Source organism: Fringilla coelebs, assembly GCF_963513975.1.
Source record: "Fringilla coelebs genome assembly, chromosome: 6".
Taxonomy (NCBI): Eukaryota; Metazoa; Chordata; class Aves; order Passeriformes; family Fringillidae; genus Fringilla; species Fringilla coelebs.
In genome coordinates this window covers 8,456,829-8,484,817 of record NC_140034.1, presented here as the reverse complement: position 1 = coordinate 8,484,817, position 27,989 = coordinate 8,456,829, and the positions used below count along the sequence as shown (strand labels likewise).

At 44.2% G+C, this 27,989-nt stretch overlaps 1 protein-coding gene across 1 annotated transcript; it reads right to left on the bottom strand.

The window, feature by feature from the left end:
- GPR132 (G protein-coupled receptor 132) lies at nucleotides 1-27,652 on the bottom strand (the record flags this gene model as incomplete). Its single annotated transcript, XM_084207979.1, is given in 11 exon segments — nucleotides 1-1,128; nucleotides 8,246-8,304; nucleotides 8,307-8,331; nucleotides 12,523-12,628; nucleotides 12,932-13,054; nucleotides 14,122-14,231; nucleotides 15,974-15,979; nucleotides 17,361-17,471; nucleotides 22,807-22,953; nucleotides 23,612-23,736; nucleotides 27,520-27,652. Coding segments are annotated over 11 exon segments (2,073 nt in total).
- Nucleotides 27,653-27,989: the final 337 nt, after the last annotated feature.

The following is a 27,989-nucleotide window of genomic DNA, read 5'->3' as shown; positions in this document are numbered from 1 at the left end:
CTAGCTGCCACTTTCCTGGTCTCTGCCACTGGTACAGGCCTTCTGATTGTCAGATGAATCTGTTATTTCTGTGTTTTCTTTTCTTTGCCCCCCTTCCTCTGATTCTTTTAGCATTTCCAATTTTATGTTGTCAGTATTGTGATCAGTGGATGAATTTACCTTGGATGAGTTCCATCTCCATCTTCTCAGGCTCCTATAACAGTCTTTTCTGACGTTTCCACTGACCAGAACGTAGATGATTGGATCAGCAACACCATTTGCAGTGCCTAAACACAGAAATACTGTAGAAACTGAATATATCTTATTTTCAAACGGACATGGGCAGTCCTGATGAAGTATGAAGTATGTGGCTCTTATTACGAGAACCACATGATATGGAGCAAAACAGATCAAGAAAATAACAATAATGGTAATAGCCACACGCTTCACTTTGGCTTTCTCATGACAAGTCAAGCTGCTGCTTCTTTTTATAGCTTTCAGAATTTTGCAGTTTGTAAAAATCAGGATTCCGAAGGGTATGGCAAATCCAAACAGAAATCTTGCAAAGCTGAGATGAGCCAATAATGTGTCAAGAGGCACTGTCTCAAAGCAGGTGTTCACCTTTGTACAGTTTCGCTTATCTTCCATAAAAAATACTGGAGTGTGGATTCCTGCAACCACAGCAAAGAGAAAACAGACAATGATGGTGGCCTTTTTCTGTTGTCTTCTCCCCCTTGATTCCAGAGGATACACCAGTGCCATGTAACGATCCACAGAGATGCAACACAAAAGCAGAATGCTGATGTAGATACTGCAGAAAAAGATGAATCCTGTTATCCTGCAAGCAGTGTCACTCATGGTCCAGTTGTGCCCGTTTCTCACATAGATAATCCATACAGGCAAGGTACTTAAATACATCAGGTCACACAATGATAAACTGAAAACGTAGATGGCAACTACTATATTCCTTTGGATTTGTACAAACGTAAGCAGAGAAGTTAAGCAATTTGCTGGAATGCCTATTGCAAAAACAATGCTGTAAACAGCAACCAGGAGTGTCTGACTCTCTTTATAAGGAATTTCTGGGCAAGTGGAGCTACAATTTTCGTGTAGACAGCGTTCCATTATTCTTTTTCCAGCTGATATTTCCTGAGAATCAGAAGACAAGGTGGAAAGTTAGCATTGCATCACTTAAAAGTATATCAGTAAAGGTGATGGTTTTGTAAGTGTCTACTTGACATGTTTGTGGAGCAAGTGGAATGGAGGATGTTTAAAAGTTTCCTCCTGAGACATGAGCTGAGAAAGAGAGGGCTACATTCCTCCACCTCTGAGAGCTGGACTGCATTATGGTGGCTGTGTGGAAGCTCTCTCAAGGGGGATCTGAAGTTTTGTCCCTGGACATAAAACCATCCATCTTCTTTTTCTCAGTTCCCATTCTAAAATCATACTGTAAATGCTAAAACTTCCATCATTCCTCATGCCAAGTATCGCCTGCACCCAAAATCTCACAAGGGGATCAGCCTACAGAAGTAAGGCAGATGAATATGAAGTTGTGGACCAGCTTAGACGTATTTGAAAAAAAAAAAAGCTGGGTTCAGTATTGTCCCATCTTCAGAATGACTAGAGAAGTGTCCTCACTGTTGTGTGGAGAAAATGGCACAGTACTCAGGCCACTGACAGGACCTGAGGGAATAGCCTGAAGTGGTGTCAGGGGAGGTTTAGGTTGGCTATTGAAAAAGGTTCTTAACACAGAGGGTGGTTGAGCTGGTGTTAACTTCTGAGCAAACACAGTGGTTGCAATAAGGGAGGGCTGGTGGTGATGCGTTTTTGCTGCCTCCACCTTTGGTGGAGGAGGAGGGATCTCTTCTGGGCCACCTACCAATCTGCTGTGTAAAGGGGATAAAAAAGGTGATTTCAGAGTCAGCAGTAGTTCTCTGCCCAGATCTCGTCTGTGAACTGATATACAGAGCTTGTCCTTGACTCAAAACATGCCTAGTGGTGTGGGAGCTGCTGTACACCTGCACACCACAGAAAGTCTTGGAGCCTCAGGAAGGAGATGCCTGTGACTTTCTAAGCTACCTGCCTGGAGCAGGCACTTTTCCTTGGTGTTCGGCATATGGACTAAGCCACAAGGCAGGGGCTGAGCCGAAGAGACCTTCACTTGTAAAAGGCTGTCAGCACCAAGCACGACACCTCAGCTGACAAAGCGCAACCGTGGGCATGGACCTACACTTCAAAAGAGAATCAGGTGCTGAAGGACTGTCCCGAAGCTTTGGCCTGTCAACTTTGGAGCTTTGGAGGAGTGCTCTAAGTCCCAGCCCAATATAAGGAAGGAGGAGAGGAGGCCACCCATTTGCTCCACTCCTCACCTTCTCCAGGCTCTGAGCTCTGTCCAGGAAAGAGTCTTCTCCACTGGCCACTGCATCCACCCCCAGTTCAGAGCTTCACTTGCCTCCACTCAGTTCTCCAGGCCTGCAGAGAGGTTTTCCTCTCAAACTGAAAACACAAAGCAGCACTCTGCAGACAATTTATGACATTTCTCCCCGTGACATTTTCTCTTGTGTTGATACACCCTTAAGGGGAAGGAAGTAACACCACAATCATCCACCCTGTGACTAAAGTCAACTTCTCTGTGCCTCTACGCCCCTTTCAATTGTAAGCACATTCCTATCTTCCCAGACCTTTAGAGTTTAATAGTTTGATGCTTGGCTCAGCCCAGACAATTCCCAGTTCTGTCTTCCTCTGAGATGTCGAAGCTAACCTTCACCTCAAATACTAATTCAAGTGAAAAACAGTAACAATTACACCAGTGAAAAAAACTAGGTGCCATTTTCTATTAATATATGTGATGAACAGTTTTGGTTTGAACACCAGAACTCAAGAGATTTATCACACCCAGCAATTTTGAAGCATTTATAAGGGATAAAATCTAGTGATGATGGCAAGGATGAGCAAGGATATCCAAGAACACATTTGTGAGACACAAACTGTTGCAATGAGTTACCTTTGCTGCCCTGAATCCTTCAGTTGAGTAAGTCTCTCCACAGTAGCTGTTTTCACCTTTTTGTGGCCTATCCTGATCTGCTAGGTCTCACCAATCATAGGTGTTAGAGCAGCTGTGTTTTGCATCAGCAGCTCAATGTATTTTTGTCAGCACTCTGAGGCTTCTTGCTCCGTGAGAGCCACTGCACGAGACACACCGCAGTTACCACGTGCGCTTTTCTCCCCTTCAAGACGTGCAAAACATCTCATCTTCCCGGACAAAGAGGTCACGAAGCACCTGAGCAAAAATCACTGGGAATCTGCCAAGATTTCCTGGATGCCTGCCCTGTATTTATACTCTTCCATTTCTAATATTCTTATGCTGTGTCCATGCTGTTAGACAACTAGATAATTACTTTTCATACTCTTAAAATGCAGTGGCTCCTGCTGCTCATTTGGGCCAGTTGCATTAATCTTTTCTCAAGAAAAGTCTTTTCAGTAACACTGAAGTGTAAAAAAAGGGAAATGAAAACAAGCAGGAAAGCAAAAGACTTTACTTTGTCTTTTTTTTTGTTGTTGTTGTTTTTGTTTTTTTGTGTATGAACTGCTCATATGAAACTGTTGAAAGTTGGAGTGATAAAAATAACCACTATTAGAAAAAGTAAAAAAAAAAGGAAAATTGCACTTATTGGTACCAGGCAGAGAAGGATAAATCAAAAACAGCAAAATAGTTGGACAGAGACTGGTTGAAAGTCTTTGGAGTAACTCACCTGATGTACACAGGGACAGAAGAAAAAAAGGACAGAGTGAAATCCATAACATGAGTACAATTACATGAGCAAAGCACATTAATTAATCTATATTTTATTTTCTAAAATTTTTCTGATCATCTGTCTCTTCCAGGCATTACTGCTAGAGCTGAAAGTTTTGAGGCCTTTATGTGGATATTAGAAACAACGTGAAATAACCTCTCTGATGGTTAAAATGAAAACAAACTTTCCCTTCACACTTTCCTTCCTGTCCCCAATATCTGTAGAGGAAAACAACCGAGTGTCTCAAAGCATAAATCAGCCTTCAGTGAAAGAGTTTCTCCTGAGGGATTCTGTGTGCTTTCCTTGGAAGAGTGTGGTGCTGGAAGCGTTTGACACGAGTGTGCCAGCAGGACGTCAGTTGGACACTCAAATCTATATTGAAACACATGAGTTCCCAGATGTGACATTTGTGCCGCCTACAGTGCTTGTCACCAGCCATGGCACTCCTCCAATGTCTGAACCTGGGCTTCTTCTCATGCAGAACTTAAAATAATTGCCTTTAAATTATCAACTGATAAACCTTTGTGTCGCTTAACTCAAAACTAAGAAATTGCTGTGCTATTTGCTCTGCTGTTCTTGAAGGAAGGAAAAGTGTTTATGGTGTCTTTGAATAGGCCCATATGCCCAGCAAGTCAGTGAATATTTTTTCCATTATTACTAAACAAATTAGTAAATGAAGTCACTCCTATAAGCAAATCTCAGCATAAAAAGGGGAAACAGCCATGGCTGCACTTGGTTACCCATCAGACCAATAATTTTTACTGACACATGCAACACAACGGGATTTGAAGCTGTATAGTTTGAAATTTGAACATAAACCCATGTATTTTCAAGCAACTTGGTTTCAAATTTGAACATAATATATGAATATATAATCTTGGCACTATATAGTTTCAAAACTGTATAGAAAAAAAAAATTGTTTTAAAGCTATCCTGGGAATCCAGCCTGAGCACAAGTCTATCCTAAAATATCTTTCTTCCACTGGTGGAGGTAACTCCTCTTTTGCCTAGTGCTGGTTAAAACAAGTTTCAGCATTTGTAGGCTGAAAGTAGCAAGACCCTGGGGTTAGTTATTCAGCCTTTGTATTTAATTCTATTCTGCAGATATGAGATATAATGCAGATAGAAGCAGTCTTACAAAGATATTAAAATGAAGATAATAATAAATATAAAAATAAAGAAGAGATATGGTAGAAGAGAGAAGTTATTTATTAATCAATTGCCTTTCAGGAGGTGAGGAGCTCAGCAATCTTTCCTGAGGATGGAAAGATACTTGATTTACCTCAAGATAACACTGTTCATAGATCTGAACTCTCAATGACTGTAGATTTTTAAATACCTCAGTGCAGGTTTTTACATAAATCCATACATCCCCTTCCCCCTTTCCACCCTAGAAATCCCACAATGGTACTAAATGTGCTAATTTGCTAAAATGGGCAGCTGTGGTATTATAAGGGGAACTGTCATAATTTAGATTTGACAAAGGCCCGGTTTTAAAAAGTGATACTTCCTTAATCTGGGTGTCCTAGTGCCATGCTACCTGGAGAGGGACTGCACAGGAGAGAAGAATGTCTGGTGGGCGGGAGAGAAATGTTGACAAAAGATCCTTGTACTGGGTTTAAGATCAGGTATATAAAAGCAGGTAAAATTGCTTAAACATTGTAGGTAGGGGAAATTCACTGGTGAAAAACAGACCCCAAAATCCACCTGTACCAGGGGACTTTGGTCTCATGATTCAAAGGCTAGGAGTCAGGATTTTGGGACTTCTCACCTAGCAAAGTTTCTCAGCTGCACTGAGAGCATCAGAGTGCAGCTATTGCAGGGCAGATTTACTCTCTGGTACCTACCAGCTTGCGTGGAAAAGATCCCAGAGCCATAGGAATGGCCCCATGGCCAGGAGAAGCATCAGGAAGCCGAGAAAAGCTGTCATAGATTTGAAGCTAAACTGTAAAGCCTGTCAAGTCGAAAGGCTGAGGTAAGTGTAGGTGTTGAAGCAGCAGCAGTGAAAGTGTGCAAGTGAGAGCAGCTCTGCTTCACACCTCACCACACCTGAAACCACCAAGCACTCAATGATTCCCTAAAGCTATTGCAGCTTAATTGGTGGCCTTGACATTGGGGGCTAATTGTGCATAGCTTCTGTTAAAGAAGGGGCCCATTTGGAAACCCAGCTGACCAAACTTTCCTACTGGCTTGTGCTGGAGCTATGAAGTTTTAGAAGAAGAGGATGAGAGTGGTGATTCCCATTCCTCTCTCCTTCATCAGGATGCTCAAGGATGCTGAAGCACAGACAAGTACCAGCAGATTTGGCTCTAAGGGTATAGAAGTGGATGGATACTGCTCTGGATTATTAAAAGAACAGGCTGGGATGTTGGAGAACAGGCTGGGATATCAGGGAACAGGATGTTTTAGCAAGGTGAGGAGGTCTGGTTGTGCTGACAACACTTAGAGATGAATGTGTTTTATTGCCAGATTTAAGGAAAATTTGACTTCAAGCAGCTGAACAAAGAAGCACCAAGACCTATGTCCAAACCCACCACTGTTCCCCTTAAAAAGGGGTGTGCTGTTATCCGTCAGACTTTAGGATTTCCCCAGAAGCTACTTATGGATATCATCCTCCTTATTCTTGGCCTCCAGGCCTTCAAACAGGAGACTCATGCCAAACCTTTGGCACCTGCAGTTAGAAGCACACTAAGAGCTAGAAAGAGCCAGTCCAGAGCCATGCCCACCCCAACTTACTGTGACTCAAAATCATCTCTGGGATAGAAACTGTTCAGGTGGAGTTGATGAACATATTCATAACCAAACACATCTGATCAAACTCCCACAAGTGTCCCCTCTTTCCTGCACTGACACCTTCACTGCAATCATTACAGTCACAGAGATCATAGGCTCTCTCTGCCACCCCAAAATGCATTTGTCTCTTTCATCCCTGTTAAATCCCCCAGTCAGAACATGGCTTAACTGTGCTGCAAAGAGTGAGCACAGATAGGATGGCTTCTCTTTCCAGGAGTAGGAAAATCTGAAGATAGTGTTAGGCTTTGATTTTGTGGCAGTAGATTATCTCTCCGACAGGAGCCTTGGCCCTGCCCGCATGGGTCTGTATGGAAGCTGCTGTGGTGGCATCATCAGTACTAAAGATGGTGCTGAGGAAAAACAGAGCAAAGAGTTGCCCAAAATAATTTAATGATCTGTTAGACCAGTGCTCGCTGACATAATGGCTACTACTGACTAGTCTAGGTCATTTTATCTTAAAATTATTTTACTTTTGTCTAAAGTGGAAGTCTCTGAGCAAGTAGGATTTGTAAAGCCTTGCAAAAACCACAGTGCCTTTTTTACTTGAAACAATCCTATTTTTAACAGCGCCTACAAATAGTATTTAACAGTGATGTGAACACAAATATTTCCTCCTTCTCCATTTACTGTGAAACACAATTTCTTTGTTCCTTTTTGTCCTCTGATTTGCTCTCAACTAATTGAAGAACTTCCATTTTCCTTATTGACATCTAGGTCACCTCCTGTAGCTACCTTACCATACCAACAGCAGGGCTTTCCCCTTAAGTCGTTAGTGATACAAAAAAACCCTGTGACGCTCAAAGATTCCTCTTTGCATGTACACACCTCTGACATCTCTGTGGGCACACTCACTTCTGCTGAATCAGTGGTGTTTTGTCTGAATCCTCATCTCTGATCTCTTCTGGCTCTTTATACACCTACCACAATGAGCATCTTTGTTTGTTGGCACACTTAGGGTTTATCCTGGAAGTTTTTAATGTAAAAATCCCAGCTAGTAGACATTTCCCAAAGCATCCTGACACTTGGCAGCAAAATTATTTCTATGATTGTGGTGAGGCTGTAAGGTCATTGTCTCCCAAGAGGCTTGGGAAATGCTGAACCTGAAAGAACCATCTGCACTTTCAGGCAGAAATCTCTGCAGAGGGGGTGCCCAACTCAAATTAAATTTCTTTAAATATAGTGTCCTGTGTAGAGAACTTTGGAAAACTTCTCAGAAGAAAATCAGTTTTGCCCATTGTGTACTAATGAGCAGAATAAGGTTTTTTTGTTTGTTTTGTTTTTGGGGTTTTTTTTGGGGGGGGGGGGATGGGGTTTGTGGTTTTTTTGCTTTCTTTTGATTTTTTTTTTGTTTCTCCCCTACACCCCTCTTCCCCACAATGAAGTTGCTGGAAGTTAAAGAGCTGCTGTTTTAGGGGCAGCAGCAGATCTAAATGGGATTATGAGAAGGACAGGTTTAAAATAAACTCAGATGCTCTTTGGTCTTTGGAAAAGTAGTCAATCAACTCTGAAAATATTTGACCAAAAAAAAGTTAATTTAAACTCCGGTTAGCCCCCGCATCCCTGAGTGCAAGATATCAGCAGAGCTGTGTGAATAAAATGTGTAGAAAAAGAAGGAATTTCATGTATCCAATTAGTCTTTATAGACCAGCAGGTAAACTTGACAATTAAATGCCTGCCTAGCTTTTCCAGCAGAGTAAGGGTGAGAGGAAAGGCTGGATGTGAATTCTCCTGAAAAAACCCCAGCATTCATATTTCTATTATAATTCTGTATTCATGGCTCATGCACTGCAGTAATAGCTAAAGCTCACTTCACAGCAATCTCTATTCTGCCAAAATCCTTCAATCCTAGTAATCATCTATCCCTGACTGGAGCTAAAGTTGATTTCTAAGAGAAATATGTTTTTTATAGAAAAGGGAATTCATAAGGAAGACAGGTAGGAGGGGGTACATCAACTGCAATTAATTAATACAGACCCAGCAACTACATCAGTCACAAGGAGATTTAGACTATGGTGAGGCATCAACACAATCTGCATTTCTTGAGCAGAGACACACGGCATGGAGAAACAGTGACCAAAACAGAACAAAGGAAAATGCTGCCAAATAGAAGCAATGCCTTGACTCAGAGAGGGAACACTTACCTTTTTTTTTTTCTTTTTTTGCCCTGGTTTTACAGAGAAGACGATGGAGTGCTCCAGCTCGTGCCGTGCTCAGAGGCTGCTCTGACAGAGCTGCAGGAAGTAGCTGGCAGTACCACGTGCAGTCCTAAGTGCTGTGAGCTAAAAGAGGTTCTGTGGTCTCAACTTCATCAGAGTCCCCAAAAGTGTGTCCCTGTTAGCTGGGGGTGCACAGAAAGCAGGGGCTGCCAAGTGCCAGCAGAGCACCTAGGAGGAGAAGCAGCCTTAAAAATTAAGAGTTTGCTGTCAAATTCTGTCACTTGAACAGAATTGCTCAAGTGTGGGAGGTTCTACAGCGGGTGGGAGGTTGCTTTGGTGACTGCCAGGCTCTGTTTTGGGCTCCTGTTCTGGACATGCACCTGACTCACTGCAAACATGCCCCAGAGAGACAGGGGTCTGATGAACTGCCCCAAGCACTGTGGCTCCTCAGGGCAGAGCACCTGTGGGAGATGCTGATTCCTACAGTGGAGGTAATTCCCACTCTGGGGATTGGCTCACCTGAATATGTGTGAATTGGCTGGGTATTGAATAATGGGAAACAGTGCCCAATAAATGGTGTGGTGATAGGAGGGATATTCTGCTGCCAGCTGGGATAGAAAAGGCTGAGAATGCTAAAGAAGATTTGATGGTGGTTTAAACACCTTCTAGAAGTAGAATTGAGTTGCAGGAGTTCCTTAATAGCAAAGAGGATTGATAAGAAGGAGCATATCATCTCTACCAAGTGCCCTAGTTAAGGCTTTATGAGAGGGAGGAAGAAGACCCCAATGTTACAGTGCCAGTTTGTGACACCTGTGTGTGATTCAGTCAAAGTCAGTTATGACCAGATTTATCAAGTTTTCAGGCAATGTCTCCATCAACTCCTGCCAGTGCCACTTGCAGTGAGGTGCTACAGGACCCCATGAGGGTCTGTCAGTGCTTGCAGACTGCTGAGGGCTAAGGTGGGACAGGAGGGAACTGTAGGGTGGCAACCTAAGGTTACCAGAGAACTGAATTTACTTTTGGTATCTGTATTGAAAGTGAAACATTTCTACTGAAAAATAAAGAAATGCTTGATATGTACTTTCATTCTGGTGTAAAAAAGTTACTTTTGTTCTGTTCTGGAGAAGGTTTCTGGAGATGGGTCTTTTTGAAAGAGCAATTTATTCTCAGGAACCAGAAGGAATTGGGGAAAAAAGAGGCTGAAGCTGGTTTCCATCTGTGGAGGAGAATAGGTGAAATTTCTGTCTGTACCAGCGCAGCTTGACTGGACATATTGCTGGAACCTGTCTGTGCACTGCCTCAAATGTGTGATTTCATGTTGTTCCTTCTCTGTGTAGAAATAAAACCCAAAGGAAATCACAATAAAGGAATAATGTTTCTGAGATGACTGCAGCTGATTTGTCTCTGTCTTTCATTCAGACATGTGGGATAGAAAAGAGCAGAGTGCTCTCAGACCTGGAGAACTGGAATTTTCACAGAGACCAGGGGCTCCTCTGTGGTATTTGTGATGTTCCAGCTCACGCTTCCCATTTGGCTGCAATCAGCTGTGGGGTCAAATACCTGCCTGATTGTTTTCTCCCTGATGTTGGGTTTAGGATAGTCAGAGACCCATTTGCATTTTCCAACTGGATTTAATGATGAAACTTTGAAAATGGCATGGTCTTCCATAGGGAAATGAAAGATGAGATATCTCTGTGCCTTTGAATCTCTCAGTCAGACTTGAAAAATATTGCTATTTATCTTCTTCATGCTTCTCTCCGTAGTACAGCCCCAGCTGGCATCACCCACAACCATTCTCTTGCAAGATGATGACTGATGCAAGATTTCATGTTGGAAGATGCTTTCAAAAACTTTTGATAAGATCTTCTGTGACTGGAGATGAACACTGAGGTAGACCTTCTGTGGGTGGCAAGACCAAAACAAACGTGACAAGTAAGTTTACTCTGGTTTTGGTAGAGATAATACAAGCAGGGCAGCAATATAAATTTTGGTCTGAGCTGCATTGTACTGATATCTCACCTAGTCAGTAAAAAAAATCAGATGAAGAACCATTTAAAGCAGAGTGCAGAAACTCTCTGGCCAAATCCAACAGAAGTAAATGGATGAAATGTTTATTTTAACCCTCAGTGAGTTCAGATTGGGCATTTTGAGAATATTTCTTTCTGCAATTTAATTTCTGGGTGCTATTTAGATAGTTGCCTTTAGGTTGTGTGTTCAAGCAAGGTAAGCTGCATAAGTGATGTCTTTTATGCACTCTTCATCATTTTCCTGCTGAGGTACAGTGACTGTCCAAAAAATAAGAGAGAAAAGGGTCCAGCCCTGTTTTAACTCAGTTCTACATAACACAGATTTTTTTTTTCTTTTTAAATTTTCACAGCACCATGATAGAGAAATTGCTTATACACCACTGATCAGTGAACAGAAATACCTGGAAAGCTGATGGAATCCAATGTGTCTGAAAGACTTTGAGCCTTGTGTTTTTCACTCCCCTTTTCTTTCATTTAGAAACTACCAAGAGAAAAACAGGTAAGATATTTCTCTGTTCCACTGCACATGAAAATGCTCTGTGTTGATGTCATCTTCCCCTGGTTGTGACCAACAAGAATCTATAAATGGAGGAAATGTGAGATCATCTGCCCCTCCTTTCTCCACCTGCAACCGAATACAGGGTTGTGGTCGTATATTGCAAAAGATTACCCAGGAAGACAATTCTGTACAGTTGTGCATCTTTTGTGTAGGTAACCAAGGTTCTTTTTTTTGGAAAATGAGAGAATATGGCTTTAGATTTGCAGCATGGGAAGTGAGGAAATGAAAACAGTATCGTGAAGTACAGGTCTTAAAAAACAGCCAAATGTCTGTCTCTTTGCCTGTTATCAGGCAGTGCACTGAATGGGAACAGAGCTGCTGACCTATCTGGGGAGTGCAGCATATACAGGATGGCAAAAAGGACTTTCTTAATCATGAACAAGGCAAGAAAGCGGCCAAGAGTCTCTAGGACAGCAGTGTCCAGGGGCTGAGAAGCACTGAGCACTGAATTCTGCTCTGTGCTCCTGTGCCCAAATCACTGTATGAGTGCTACTGCACTGGTGTGATCCAACACTGTGCCTAGCAAAGAATCTCAGTAGCTTGGGCTGTCTGTGACAGTGCCTGTGATGCTGTTGGTCTGGCACAGGGACAAAAGCTGGCCTTGGTGCTTTTTTCAGTCTATATCAAGATCAGCCACAGAATGTTAAAAGCGTGTCAAACTCTTCTAAAACCGAAGCTCAGCTGCCTCACAGTCACTTCCTACCTGCTGGGTGTTTCTCTCACACATGAGGTGCAGGCATGTGCCACCCTGGCAGCCAGGCCAGCTGAGTGGCAAAACCATTGAGCTGAGCCCAGCGCAGAGCTTACAAGGATTGCTGTCTGACCATGCACACCCAATCCATAGCATGCAGTCTGCAGGCAAGTCCTGCTGCTGGAAATTAACAATATGGGGCTGTCAGTTGCTAAGATTTTTGGTTAGGTGGCTTTCCTCCACGTGATGGGTGAGATTGTACAGTAAGATTGCTGCTGCTTAGTGAGGCTGCATAAATGCTTGCATTTCATGTCTGTGTTGGAAAGCCCTCCTGCTTTAAGTTTGCCTGGTTTTGTGAGTGGTGTGTAGAAATTTGGCAGTTCTCCTTTTTCACGGGTGTAGTGATGCACTGTGCGCCTCAGGGGTGGAAATCCACTAAGTTGAAGGTGGTTGATCATGCCCTCATCAAGGACAGGTCTCTCACTCTGAAGAAGAAAGCTCTGTCTGTGTTTGACAGTCCTACCCTGTCACATGCTGGGATTGATATGCTCCCTGTCAGGGGCTCGCTGGCAGAGCACAGCTGGTTGTCACACAGAGCTTCTGAGAGACCTTTGGCACCACTGGCTTCTCTGGAGCAACAACAGCTTTACCCTCTGAGTGGTAAGAAGGGAGAGGTGCCAGTCTGTACCTTAGGGTCCTTGGGACGAGGTGGGACTGTATCTAACAGCTTCTTTGGGACACTGCTGCCAGTGGTGTGGCCAAAGCTGAGACACGAGTGTGCTGCTGCAGCTCAGGGAATTTGGCTCCAAACTTTGAATTCAATCTCTGAACATGTGTGTTCCCAAGCATCCCAGCCCATCCACTTTGTCCTTTTGTTCAGCTCCAGCTGTCAGAATAAAAGGACACTGAAAGCATAATGAGTTAGCAAGTACCCGTCACTACCTGCCAAGCTGCGCCGGGCTCGGCTCTGCCGCTCACGCCGCACGTGCAGCCCTGTGACAGATCTGTCTGGCTTTCTTTTCTTATCAGAAACTCTTCTCTTATACTGAGAAACTCTACACCCACAGGGGCAGAAAGGTTACAGTTAGCACATGGGGAGGAAAAGGGTGCGGTTCAGAGAATACTCAATTAGAATTTTTTTACAAACTCAAAGCAGTGGCAGTGCTGGGCCAAGACCTGAGATTGGTTTAGCTCTCACAGATCAGAGAAGAGTTCAAGCTGGTTTTGCATCTTGCGCAAACACCTAATATGGCTACCCCTAGCTCTGTGCTGCTGCAGGACTTGTATTTTTGGGTATTGAATCTCAGGTTAATACAAAAACTGTGTCAACCATGGAAACAAAGTCTTAAAATTCATCCTCCCATTCCAAATCCTGAGGGAGCAGAGTGGCTGAAGAACAAGAAATTGACATACACAGCAGTGCCTGGGACAAACCTGGGGTTCAGATAAACCAAATCTCATTCAAACACTCTGTGAGTCCAAATATTTTTGACCATTGTTCTTACCTTAGCCTCCTTCAGTTTGCTCTGCAGCCAGGCTGGACCTGGCTGATGCAGCAGGGATTCAAAGGGATTTGGTGTTTGCATTGCATCAGCTCCTCCTGCTGTGGTCAGGGACCCTTTCTGCCAGCTCTCCAAGGCAAAGATCCCAGCTGTCCACCTGGTAGAGCTGCACCAAAGCCCCAGAGGTGGGTGGCCTTAGGAAACTGGTACTCTGCTGGGGGAGGATGACACAGAGCTGGCAGGTGCCTGTGGGTGACCTTAGCATGTCTGTGCTGGGCTCAGCACTGAGGGGCACCTTGGAGAAAAGCCGCAGACAGGAAGGCAGGAAATGTTTTGCAGAACAGAGATAACATTGAAATAATGCTCTGTAAATGGTTTGATGTACTGATTTATATGTGCTGCCATGTAAGCACACAGGAAAAGGAAATGGAACGGAGGGGGAGGAAAAAGGCAAGAGGACAACAAAAGGGGCTGGGAGGTTTCATTGGGAACAGGACTTCATGTGCTGGGCTTTCTCCTGAGCATGGTGTATTGTGGAGGCCTGCAGTCACACATGGACACTCAGGATTGTGAGCCCTTTGGTTCAAAAGGATGTCTGGTTATAAAAATGGGCAACTTACATCATCTTGGGGTCCTTCTGCATTGAGAATTCTCTGATGTGTACAGCTGGAATCATCCTGGGCATGACAGACCTTATTATCAGTTCCTGAGCTGCTGATCTGAACTTCAGCTGTGTGATGGAGGAGTCACAGAGGGTAGAGTTGTGAGCCCTGTGCTCTCTTGCTCAGATTTTCTCAAGAAAAGAAGATTCCAGAGGTCTCTGTGACTTCCTTTGGGGTGAACCCTCCCTTGGCATTAGCCTCAGCCAGCAGTGGGATGCACACTCCTGCCAGCAGCAAGTCTCTCTGCAGAACCTTTGTGCACAAGTGACTTGTGTGAGCCTTTGCCAGAGTTTTTGGGGTCCACCTGACTGCACCTCAGGGGGAGCTCACAGACCTGGGCAGGTATTGTATTTGCAGGGTGTCCTGTAGCAGGAAGGAATGATGAATCTGACTCCATGCTCTTAGAAGGCTAATTTACTTTTTTATGATACTATATTATATTAAAGAATACTAAACTAAGCCATACTAAAGAATACAGAAAAGATACTTACAGAAGGGTAAAAAGATATTAAAGAAAACTCATGACTCTTTCAGAGTCTCGACACAGCTTGACCCTGATAGGCCAGTAAGTCAAAACAATTCACATGAAACCAATGAAACAATCACCAGTTGGATAAACAATCTCCAAACACATTCCACATGTGAGCACAACACAGGAGAAGCAAATGAGATAAGAATTTGTTTTCCCTTTTCTCTGAAGCTTCTCAACTTCTCAGGAGAATATCTGGGGCAAAGGGATTTTTCAGAAAATGTGACTGTGACAGGCAGGCTCTACTTTACAATTATTTGTTTCTTAATTTGGTCACTTCCTTTGTGTCACTGACCTCCAGTGGGGAAACTGAGGCTCATATGTGGGTGGTGAGCTGGGTGATGATTCCACTCTGCAGTGGCCAGGCCATGGAACCATCTCCTGCAGCTGGATGGTTCCCTCTGATGTCTTTTTTGAGGCATCTCCTCTGAGTCTTTTGGGGGGGTGCTGGTGGGTATGAAAGACTCTGCTGGAATCATAGAATAGAATCGTTTAGGCTGGAAATGACCTCTAAGAACATGCAGTCCAACTGTTAACCCAGCACTGCCAAGTTTACCACCAAACCTTGTCCCTAAGTTCCACAATCACACATTTTTTGAACACTTTCAGTAAAGAGTTCAAAAAATGTATTGTTATAAGCAACTTAATGTTTTGAAGAAAGGAAATTACCTGATTAAGGTTTGATATTAAGCCTCCAACTGAAGTGAAAGATTTAGTGGGGCATATATTTGGAGATATTTGCTTCACTTTTTCTCAGATAAATTCTGATACAGTCTGAAAGAGGAAGTATGGTCTTCCTTGAGATTTCTAAGTATGTATACACCCCAAGGAGAGAGAAAATCCAAGCTTTTCCCCCTCCTTTCCCACCAGTTTTTCAGATCCTCTTACTCCATCATAATAACAGAATAGGCAACAGAAAAATCTACTGGAAATCACCCTTGAAAGCACTGACTTTTGAGCTCTGGCACATTTTTTTCAATATAAATATATCTTGCTACAAATTGGTCTTCCTATAGACATCTGAGATTTTGTTCTGTGTTCAGCAGTTTGCTTTCACTTAAACAATGAATTTACAGCCTCGTTTTCCAAGCACAATTTCCATGCCCTCCTTGGTGCTGGGAATATACTTTTAGAAGATTAATTTGTGAAGCAACCATGTAAATTGGAAAGATTCTCTGACATCAAAAATCATCCCTTCCATCACATTTTCTCCTGACACTAGCAGCTTCAATCATTTTGTAAATAAAATTCCTCATGGAAAGACAGATGTTGAAGCCTCACCTGGTGCTGGGGTGGAACAGACACATTTTAACACGTGACACTGGGGATGGGAAATTTTGTCTGTCTGTCTGTCTGTTTGTGGTGCGTGAGAGTGATTCCTGTGGTAGCTTTTCTGGAGTGACTTTGCAGAGTGGAAGCAGGTGGACCTTGCCACCACAACTCTGTGCACTCCAGGCTACCCAGATGTGGGATGTTTTTGCATGAAACCTCTGCTCAGCCAAACCTCCAGGTTTCAACATTTTAAGAAATGCAAATATTTTATAATTCTCTGCCAGCTTTGGTAGCGTGTGCTGTCAAATAATGGGAAGAAAACAGATACAGCTCAGTTCTGGACTCATCCTGTGGTCTCTTTTCATTAATCTCATCTCTGAATTTTAGTTTTCTCTGTTTAGAAGACATCTGTGAATTCTTTTAAAGACTTCCTTTGCAGATATTTTGAGATGAAGTGGCAAAAAGATACTGTAAGAGACCCAGTTATTATCACAAATTAAAAAAAAACCAAAAAAACCCAACAAACCAACTATAGATATCTACATATAATGAGACATGGAAATCCTACAATTTTCCAGAACCAAATGCCTGACTGAATGGAAGTGTCATAGTGTGCTGTGCCAGCATCACTGCTCAGGTCCCAAGCAAACAGGATCACTGTCAGGAGTCATCCTGGAGCTTATGGAATACACACAGCAAATACATGGGTGAAAAAAAAAGGGTGTCTTGTTATGCTACCAAGCACTAAAGAACACAAAAATGCAAGCTCACCCATTAAAAATGTCTCCATTCCTCTGCAGAGGCATCTTCCTGTCTGAGGTGCCTGATCAGCTTGGGTGACATCCTGGCACTTTGAGGAACAGAAGAAGAAAGAAGATGGATTCTCTTCTTCAGAAAGAACGCAGTGTCTTTTCTCTGCTTGTTTTCAGGATGTTTGAGATACATGCCTAGCTGTCAGTGAGGGCTCTAGGCAATGATAAACAAGCTCATGTCTTCTGCAGGGAGATGGATGTGAATGTCTGCAGGTAGCTGCAGGAACAGCCACTGGTGTCCTGCACCTGGTTTTGGGTGCCCTGGAGAAACCTGACATTGCGCAGCCAGGCAGTCCCTTTGCTCAGGACTTCTTTAAAGACCAGGAAAACAGGTTGCTCCAAGCCCCATCCAGCCTGGCCTTGAACACTCCCAGGGATGGGGCAGCCACAGCTGCTCTGGGCAACCTGTGCCAGGGCCTCAGCACCCTCACAGTAAAGAATTTCTTCTCAGTACCTAAACCTGCCCTCTGACAGTGTGAATCCATTATCCCTTGTCCTGTCACGCCATGCCCTTGTAAAAAGTCTTCTCCAGCTCCCTTGCAGCCCCTTCAGGCACTGGAAGGTCTCCCTGGAACCTTCTTTACTCCAGGCTGAACATCTACAACTTTCTCCAGTCTGTCTTCATAGCAGAGGTGCTCCAGCACCTTGACCATCTTCGTGGCCTCCTGCTCCAAGAGATCCACATCCCTCTGGTGCTGGGACACCCAGAGTTAGGTGTCCAGCAGGCACTGCAGGTGGGGTCTCACCAGCGTGGAGCAGAGGGACAGAATCCCCTACCTTGACCTGCTGCTGAGGACATGGTTGGCTTTCAGCACCCCAAAGTCCTTCTCAGCAGGTCTCCTAATCCATCCTGCTTCTGTCTGCTCTCTGGTGGAAGGACAGCCAGGGATATGTCAGCTAATCTTTTTGCTTTGAAAGTTTACTTAAAAAAATTATTAATAAAATGGACACAGTGGACACCAGGCCTCTTTGTCTAAAAAACTTCTTAGCAATCCAAAGGGAGCAAAACAGGAGGAGAGAATGAAAGCTGCTGTACTGTTCATAAAAAAGACATCTTGCTACTGTTCTGTGGTTCCCTTATAGTGGTTCGTTGTCAAAAAAATTATGAGATAATCTAAGATTTGTGCCCTTTCTCCTAGCAATGACATTTTCTGTTAGGACACCATTTTGTGTCTCATGCTAGAAGGGGTCTTAGTAGAAACATCAATGATAGCACAACAAAACAATAAATAATCTGTAATCATGTCTAAATCCTTTTGAAAAGTGGCAATAACATGCTGGTATTTGTTCTTCAAATCCATTATTTGGGAATGAAGGAGCAACGTCTCTCTGTTAAAAACCTTATCAAGCTCAATCACAAAATCAAATGAAAAGCTGTATTCAAATGCAACCTAATTTATAAAGTGAATTATTACTTTATTGAATAAGAAATTTAAACAGTCTAACATGAAAAATCAGATTATCAGCTCTTGATCATTCTTTGGTAACCACCAGATTACAAGTAGTCCCTCATTCTGTGTCTGCTACTGAATTTCAGTTCACTTTATTTTAGCATATTTGAAGGGAGTTTGTTTATGGTACAACTGATGGGAAATTCCAGACGGAAAGGAGGAGTTAGTACATAGACAGATCTGAGCTTTTCTTCTAAGCCTTGGTTTTCTTCTGAGAAGGAAAGAACAAAACAGCACCACCCTTTTACCAGTGCTTTTTCATCTGGCTGTGTGGGTGGTATGTTGAAATAATAGCTTGGTGGAGATTAAAGAAAAGCGTGGCTGCTGTGTAGCTGCTATCAGAAGGGGGAATCCCAGCTCTTTAAAGAGTGTGCACAACCAGACGTGAGCAGTGTTATTATAGGGTTCAAAAGAAAAACCAGCCCAAACAATCCCCTTCTCACCAAACCTCCCTTGGATTCCCAGCATGTGCAGCAGTGGGCCAGGGCTGTGACTGGGAGATCCCTGCCAGCATGTGGCTGCTGAGTCTGGGCTCTGTGCTGAGTCTGCAGAGGTCCTGCTGGGTTAAAGCATCTCCTGCAGAGATGGGCAGCCTTGCTCTGGAGATGCAAAGGATGGAGACCCCACCAGTCCCCTGATGTGTTTGGTGTTTCATCCCAGTTATCAAAGAGCCCTGGTGAAATCTCTCCTTTCTTCCAGTCTGGACCCAGCAAACACAGCGTGTTGTTGATAGAAAAGGAATACACCTGCTTAATACATAAGGAACACACCTATTTCAACCTTCCCACCTAAAGCAAAGCAGTCTTTAGTTCCTGGTGTTTTCTCCTGTGTAAATTCAAGGTACAAAAAATGGCAGCCATTCCTCCTGGAAGCCATTCTTAGCACAATGTCAGACACTCATCATGAACCCCCCTTTTCTAGACCACACTTAAACCACAGTCTGCTTCCTCTTTAGCAATCACACATTTTGTCTTCTGTGGTCCTGAGATACCTGCAGAGGAATTTTCCTACAAGCCAGTGCTGAGCAGTAAAGCACCTCAGCAGTCTCACTTTAGTGCCTGGTAAAATTATGGAGACTAATCTGGGAGTTATTGAAAAGCACTTGGAAGACAAGGCAGACACCAGCCACAGCCAGCACAGGTTCATGAAGGAAAGTCCTGCTTGAGAAACTTAATTTCTTTTTATGACAAGGTAGCCAGTCATAATAATAATCCTTGAGCAAGGGAAGCCAGTTGATGTAATAATTTTGGATTCCAGTAAAGCTTTTGACAATGTCTCTCACAGGATCCTTCTGGACAAAATGTCCAGCAAACAGCTGGATAAATCCATATCTATGATTCCATGACTCCCCAGCCAATGTCAGGTTCCTGTGGGTTCCTACAGGGATCTGGGTTGCTCTGGAGAAAGGGCATGATGAAGAGAGGAGGGCTGGAAGAGGGTGAGAGCTGTACCTCTCCCACCAAAAGCAGGCCAAGTATGGGGAAAATACATCAGTGTTTCAGAAGGGAAGCAGTTGGGGAACTGACTGTGGCTGGGGAACTCAGCTCTCAGAAGGAAGTCCCAGTCTCTGGTGCTGAGTTTATTTTTATCTTTTAACAGACAACTGTAATGGATCAAATGGAAAACCAGCCCTGACAGCTGGGTCTGAAACATGCCTGCTGCCCATGCACCCTGCCAAAGGTCATGCTGAAGGCCAGAACTGTGCTGGCACAGTTAGGAGCCTGTGGTGATAGCTAGGAACTCAAGATGCAAGTGGTGTTTTGTGAAAGTATTTGTGCAGTTAGCCTACATGCAGTCACAATAGACTGAGAAGAGATTTAATGTGATGGACAAAGCAAATAAAAGACCAAAGAGCAGAGTGAGTCCTGAACCTCACACAGGGTGGTGTTTGCTCTGGTCTTTGCAGGTTGCTATTGCAGGTAGTTCATGGTTTCCTCTTTTTAGATTCCTTTGAAAACTGCACACGTGGAAAGTGTGCAGACAACAGAAGGCAGCAAGAGTGGCTTTCCTGGGCAACCAAAGGTTTGCCTAGTTCAAAATTCAGCCTCCAGTGGTGGCTTAAAGCAGCTTCTGGGGAAAAGCAGTGTAGGGGGGGCAGCTCCCAGTGTCCCCTCCCCAGAGCTGCTCCCTCACTCCAGCAGTCTGCACATCAGGGACTGTTTCAGCAGTGATCTTTCTACTGCTATGCATGAGTGTGGAAACAATTTCCCTACATCTCACACAGTGTACTCATGCCTTCTTTATTCCCTTTTCTCATAGTGCTGTACTGGGATCCTGTGCTGTGACCATTCATTAGTATTTGCAGTCTCTCACTTCTCCATCCCTCACATCAATTATGGGATAACTTTGAGTATTTTACAGGACACAGCATTGTTCCCTGGTACAGCCTTGGAAAACCCTGAATCTGTCATGTCTGGGCCAAACTCATCAAAACCAAAACTCTGGCAAGTAATTCTTGTTCTTTGAAAGATGCCAGTTATCATTTCCTGTTCATTTCTGTTTGACTGTACTTAGCCCATTCATCCTCTTTACCCATTTGGAGTATTGATACACTATGAGCACTTCTTCAAAATTAAGTGGGAGAGAGATCATGTCATCTCTTTTGGAAATGCTAATTAGCCATAGTGCTTATTTTAAATATTTTTCCCTAGTAGATCTTGCTTATGAGACTCTTGATGTAACTGAGCCAAAATGTCCATCAACAACCCTGTGTTATATGTGTACATGGTCCCACTTCTTTCTGAATACAGACAAATATCTATTTAGTACTTTTTTACATTACTATTCCCTCTCTAGTGATATTCATGCATTATTTTTAAGCTCCTTTTGTTCTTAGTAGAAGAAAAAGGACTTTCTTTGCTCTGTTCTTAGGTGTTTCTATACAGTCCTAATTTTACTTACTAATTTCTCTCAGTTACTTCTATTTTATGTTAACTGGCAGCTGTTTCCCCCTTTCACAGCTGTGATTTTGCTTTTCAGTTTGACATTGATTCCTTCACTTTGCTGCTGAACCAGGATGAGATTTTTAGTTGATCTGTTTGCACTCTAGGCTTGGAAATCCCGACTTTTTGACCATCTGATAAACCCTTCATCAAAGGCCTGAACTTTCATCTGGGTTCTTCTACCCACATTTTGTCTAGCAATGAACCCGGATAGTAATTTTCCTTTGAGCTAGAGAATGTACCTTTTTAATGCTGAGTGTTTAGGGCAGGTAAATAATCAGGTCACAATCAGGTCACAATGATGCCTGGCATTCAGAGGTCAACAAACTTTCTACCCAGAATTTAGTTCACCACGTTATGTTGCAATGAACGCTCTCACCATGGGTGTGACCCTCATGGGTTACAGAATTCACCTGTACCACCCAAATGCTGGTTTGCTATTGGCTACTTACATCTCTAGTGTGTGTCTCCCACGTGAAGCTCTCTGTGCATAAAGAACTCTTCTGTCCACAAATTGGATGAGGGTTAAATGAATAATGGGTTTAAAGTACAATCATGCTGCATTTGAGTCAGTGACTTTGTCTGGTGGTCTGTAGCAGATCGTTCTGCAGATATTCTCCCTGTTCTGCTGAGCATCTTGTAAATCTGACCTAGCAGCTCACAAGTCCACAGTGGTGCTGAACAGAGCCACCCCCAGTCTGCCCTTCCTAATCAACTGTTTTATTTCAGTATCAGAACAGTCATCTCACCAGGCTTCTGTGACATCAGCTGCATCAAATTCCATCACAAGTAACTCTCTGTTCCTCTCATTTCTTACTGGCCCTTCTAGCAGCGATATAATTGACCACAAGTTCTCTTTTTTCGTCATTCAGTGCTTTCATCATTCATTCAGCAAGCAGCTGTCTGTGTGTGGAGTTGCATGACACACGCTTTCTTGGCAGCGTTTATTTGTTCTTGCTGCTCTAACCAGCCCTCTATGGCTCTCTCTGAAAATGGGGGCAACCCACATGTGACAATATTTTTTTTCCCTGTTTCTGATGTTACCTCTCTTCCTCAAAGACAGGAGACAAGCAAAACCAAATCTGTTTGCCTCATACCCATTGTGCTGGCTATCCACAGCTTATTCATCAGCTCTCCTGTTTTGCTTTGGTACATCAGAATTCAGTCAAATACAATTTTTTTTGGGTGTGTTTTCAGGCTATTATTTTGTGTCTACTCTAGAAGGATGAAAACAAGAAAGACCTGAATGCTCATGAGAAAAATCTTCAGTTTTAGGATGTTTCAAGAACAGTTTTGCTGATCTGTTGATACACGTGAATATTGACAAGTGAAGTGACTCACATTGCTGTTACAGTAATGAAAAATGAAACATCATCTCTAGTATCTGGGTTGAGGGAAAGTGGTTGTGAAACAAGCTGTAGTGGTGGGAATGTCTTTCCAGAAGGAGGAAGCGAGGAGAGTACAAGACAGTAACAGTGAGTGTGTATGGGGCAAAGTGAGAACCACCCTGGGCCAGAGAGCTTTCCCACTGTGGAGCTGCTGCAGAGCATGGCAGGACAGTGTCCAGCAGCACCATCCCAGCTGCTGTCTCCCAGCTCCATCCCATTGCAGGGCAGCCAAGTCCACTCAGAACTCACCCAGGTGAAGATATCCTTGCTTCTGGCTGCAGAGCCTGGAATGGGCTGGGGGAATGTAATGGAAATCTTGAGCCAGGTGAAAGCATCTTCTGTGTTCAGGCAGGGGGCTGCTGAGGCAGAGAGAGACCAGATCCCATGGATGCTGCGCTAGGTGGTGTGGAGAGGGTCAGAGAGAATGGTAAGGAATGGAAGGATGGAGGAGAGTCATCATTGTGCCATGTCTAGAAAGTCAGGACAGAACTGTAGGTATTGCAGCCAGAGTAGGCACAAAAAGAAAAGACAGGTGCAGGGAGGTAAAGGGTGTTTCTACAGCCATGAAATTTGGGATGGGAAGTTGAGGGAGAAGAATTTTGTGCTGCTGAAGGTGGGGATGGTGAAGGAGGTGTGGGCAGGATGTATTAGTGTGGGCAAGATGAGAAAAGCCCCAGAATGGTGATGCTGTAGGCAAAGGTAGGAGTTATTGAATCTGACTGCAAGGAGAAGTTAAGGAGACAGGAGAAGAAAAGGAGAGTGAATTTGTCATGAAAGTGAAAGAAGGCACTAATAGGAATGGCAATGGGTCTAAAAGAAAGGTTTGTGTAGGAAGAGCAGTCTTTGAGCTGCTCTTCCTGCAAGAACATGCAAGGGCCATGCAAGAACTCACAGTTACAGAGAGGTCAGAATAGTGGGGCAGATGAAAATAGCCTGCTCAGTAAAGTGGTTACTGTGATGGGAAATTGGGATCAGTCTGCCAGAGGAGGGACTGGCAAATGGTGATGGCACCTTCACTGGCAAGGCCTGCAGAGCTGATGTGAGGGGCAGACACCAAGCCCAGCTCCTGGAGCAGACTGGGCTGAAGGTTCACCAGGGAGGATCTGGATGGAGTCACCACTGGATTTGTTAGCTTCTCCTCAGAGATGAAAATGGTAAGGAGGAACTTGGAAATAGATACTGGGCAGGTGGACAAGCACTATCAGTTGTCCTGGGAGGTGAAGCATGAAACCACAGTTTTTGGAAATGAGATGTGGCTACAAGAGAGCTGAGAACACATTCCCCGAATGGGGAAAGGGCTGGGAGAGCTACTCCAGGGCTTTGAGGAAATGGACCCAGGAGCTCCCCCCAGGAGGGAGTTTTGTGGGGTTTCCCTCCATCCCTGTGACTGGTGGCCCCATGGTGTCTTCCCATTGACTCAGAGAATTTCCCAAGGCCCTGCTGAGAGCTCTCTCACATGCATCAAAACTGGTTTGTGGTTGGTTTCTTCTGAGCATCAAAACTCCAAAAGAAATTTTCTAGCTCCTCTCTGTCTGGGAAATGGAGTAGTCACTGGGAAAGCACATGTCCGATGGGAACTGGGTTTTCTGTCTGTCTGTCTGTCTGTCTGTCTGTCTGTCTGCCAGCTTGTGTGCCCCCATTCAGGACCTCCTGGATGGTTGGATCCTAGCACCTACAGCCAGGGCTGTCCCCACCCTGCCATCTTGCCAGGGTCACAACTCCAGGTCTGCAAAGCTGCATGATAATGTGCAGTGTGAATGTAGCCTGCATTTGGTGGGAAAGAGAACTTCCAATACTTAAAAGTAAAAACTCTAATTTTATTTACTTCTTAAAAGTAGAAATTTTACCTCTTCAGTGCTTTGCTACTTTGCTTCTTTACTGCTCATGGATAATCACAGCTCTTCTCTCCTCATGGCCATGTATTTGTTTCCACATGTCCAAACAATTCCCACAGATGGAGAAGCACAGCTCTGCCCAGGAAGCCTCTGGGGAGGAAACCTCACACCGGGCCAGGAGCAGCTCAACAGAGCTACCTGCTGCTGCCATCAAGCTGTTTTTAACTTTTTCCTTGGCTATTTATTACAGAGTCCCCTCAGTGATGGTGAGGAGCCCATGCACGCTGTTGGTGTGTGAGCTCTAAGCTGGTGCTCATTTACATTTCCCCTGTGTTGTGCCAACCTGGCTGCCTCAATAAAAACCCTCAAATGCTTGTTGTCCATGCTGAGATTCTCTTGTCCCTGCTTGACTGAAGGGATCTCACACACTTCCATGCAGGGGACTCGGGGATGGCACAGAAAAGTCATAACAATGTATTTATCCAAAGAGAACCCTTCACAGCTTGTGCAGTCAGGGATAGCGTCTTGGTTTTTTTTTGAGTCACTCATTGTAAAACTATTCAAGGTACTCAGGGATAGAGAAAGTTATCAAGGAGTTTAAAAGAGGCAAATTCAGACATGCCTTGGCTGTTCAGGCTGCACATCCAACCTTTCTGCTTGTAGATGGAATGTAGCTGTTTCCATGTTGAAAAAATAACATGACTAAGATGTAGTGTGTTTGAATAATAAAGCAGCCCAGTCTGGGCCCCACTGGGTGTGAAAGCAAGACTCAGCTTGTAACGTGCCTTCGAAGCCTCTGACTGATTGGTGATGTTTTGTCTGAACCTCTCAAACCATAGGAATTCAGGAATGGCCCAGGCCCACTCTACAAATACTGTTCCTACAGAATGGATGTCGTCTTCCAGGCACAGAATCATGGAATGGTTGGGTTGGAAGAGACCTTAAAGATCATCTTGTTTTAACCCCCTGCCATGGGCAGGGACACCTTCCCCTACAGCAGCTTGCTGAAAGCCCCATCCAGCTTGGAATGGGCACTCCTGAGCCATCAGGCTGTCCTCTTGATCCCCTCCTCAGAGCCACAGCTCCTCTTGGCTGTGCCTGTCTGGATGACCTTGCTCTTGGGAAATGTTCCATCTTGACCAGAAAAAGGTCTGAGAGTGTGGGTACAGTCAGCAAAGTCTGGGAGGCCCCTGTGAGCTTTAGGCTGCAAAAGTGGGATACAGAGAACGGGCTCATGTGCCTCTGTGGCTGTGGCTTGAGCCAACAATGAGAAAAATGTGGGGAAGAGCAGTGCCAGCATTTAGACTTTGAGGCCTTTGTTGTTCTCCCCAGGTGCTTTGAAAAGGAGGCATAACACTCAGATTCACTGCCTGGGTCGTTCACTTTCTTTCACTAGTGTTTTCAAGAAAAAACCCAGTGAGGCCACAAATTTAAAAGAATACCCCAAAGCCTACAAAGCTGTGAACGATTCTGAGAGGTCACTTTCAGCTGTCATTTCAAAGTTTTTGGACAGAGTAATCTTGGGGAGCAGTAGCTTCATTTGAGTGATTGACACCTGTCATATTAAAAATATGGATTGGTGAGGATTCCATTTCCAAGGATGGAGACAATTCCCCTGGCCCAGAGACGAGCTTAAAATCACAACCAGGCATTACCTTCCCATGCTTTGTCCTAGATTTTTAGAGCTGGCACGTGGTCTCATCCCACCCAAGGTTTTATACAGACTTTATTTTCCCCAAATCAGTTAAAATATTTTTCCTAAACCACCACTAACACCACCACTACAATCAATCAATCAATCAATCAATCAATCAATCAATCATCCTGTATCCCCAAAGCAGATCAATTATTCAGGGTGCTTCCTGAGTATAAAATCTCTGGAGCAGCAACATTTAAGAGGCTGTGGATCAGCTACTTTGCAGTGTCATGAAAATTTCATGTTCTCTTGGCAAGGAAGTTAGTGAGTCAGGCAAATGAACTCCTATGCTGTCTGCCTGACCTGGTTACAGGCATACACAGTTTCAGATTACAGCTCTGTGTGTGTGGCTCAGAGAAGAGGAGCCCAAGTGCATTTAGGCCTTTGACATCCAAGGAGTCCAAGTTTCAGATGTGCAACACCATCAAACATGTTTTGAAAATTTCAGCCCTGGTGACCCTAAAAAAAAAACCCCAACAATGCAATAATGATAATAGAGAAACACCTTACAGATGGATTGTTGGTTTCTAAATGCAAAGGTTCAAGTCAGGCACAGAACATCTGCCTCAGAGTACCTTCATTGGCCTGCTGGCACTGACTCCTGCTCCTGGCCATGATGCTGCAGCCTCCAGGCTGCGTGTCTCACCTGGTCTGCAAAGTGTGGCTGGAGATGGAAAAGAAGCAGAAACAGAAAAAGTGTCAACTGATTGCTAAAACGTTGAAGTTTGAAAAAAGCCAGGCATGGGGAAAATTAGAGAAAAGAAAGAAGAAAGAGCAGAACAGCAGACCCAGCAGGCAGGTTTAGCCACAGCAGAAGCAATGAGTACAAAGTGAGAATCTGAATTTTTGAGTCGCTTACAGCTTGGTTACACCGACTTTGCCGCACTGTGTGGCTTTATTTGCTGCTCCTGACTGTCACACTCCCACGCTCTCCTGCAAGGCACCAGGAACAGTGAATTCCCCTCGCAATTCCCCGCTCCTCCGGTGGGGCTGTGCCAGCCGGGGGATGCTGCAGCCTCGGCTGGAGGTACCGGCTCTGGCCAGACGATGTCACGCTAATCCCGCGGATGCTCGGCAGCCCGGAGTTCATCTCCCAGCCGCCAGCACTGCAGTGGAGCTGCCTTCTGTCCTGCTGCATTAGCGTCTTCCCGAGCTCTCCTTCTTGTACCAATCACACGGCACAGAAGGTGCCATTAAGGCTTTAAAATTGAATGAGCTCTAATAAAACCTCTCCCTGTGATATACAACCCAAGAACAGGCCCGTGCTGCAGGAACATTGCATTGTGTGGGCCTTTATATCCTTCCCTCCTCTCTGTTTTAACTGTATATTCCCAATCACTTTAATAACATTTCTGCATCTTTATGTGGTGGAGTTATTGCAGATTAAGGTAGGTAGGTGTCTAATTGTCTAATGTGGGGTGTCTGTCCCACCTAGCTCTGGAGTGTTTGCGTTCCTGACGTGCTGATAAATGCAAACCAGCCTAAAGCTTGGCTGGGCTGAAATGATCGTGCCTAAATCCTGCTTGATGACTTCCCAGCCCACGGACACAAACGGGAAGTCCATCGTCCTCCTGATTTGACCAAGAGTTCATCCTCTAAACTTACAGGGTGCAAGAAGCTCTGTAAGTGGCTATATCCCATAAGCTTTCTCAGCACACCAGTGTTGTTCCCTGGAAACAGATGGCACTGGTCTAAGCCTTCTCTCAGGCTGTTGGAAACCCAGACTGAACTTCTATTTCCCATGTGGAGCCTCCCATGTCCTGAAAACCTGCTGTGAGCATCCAACTGTTAGATCCTCTGGGGTCTGGTCTCAAAGTCTCCTGCTGAAGCTGTTCCATGTGGTATAAATAATTAAAGATTCACTGGACCAGAGAGAAGTGGAAGATGGACTCTGTTTTCCC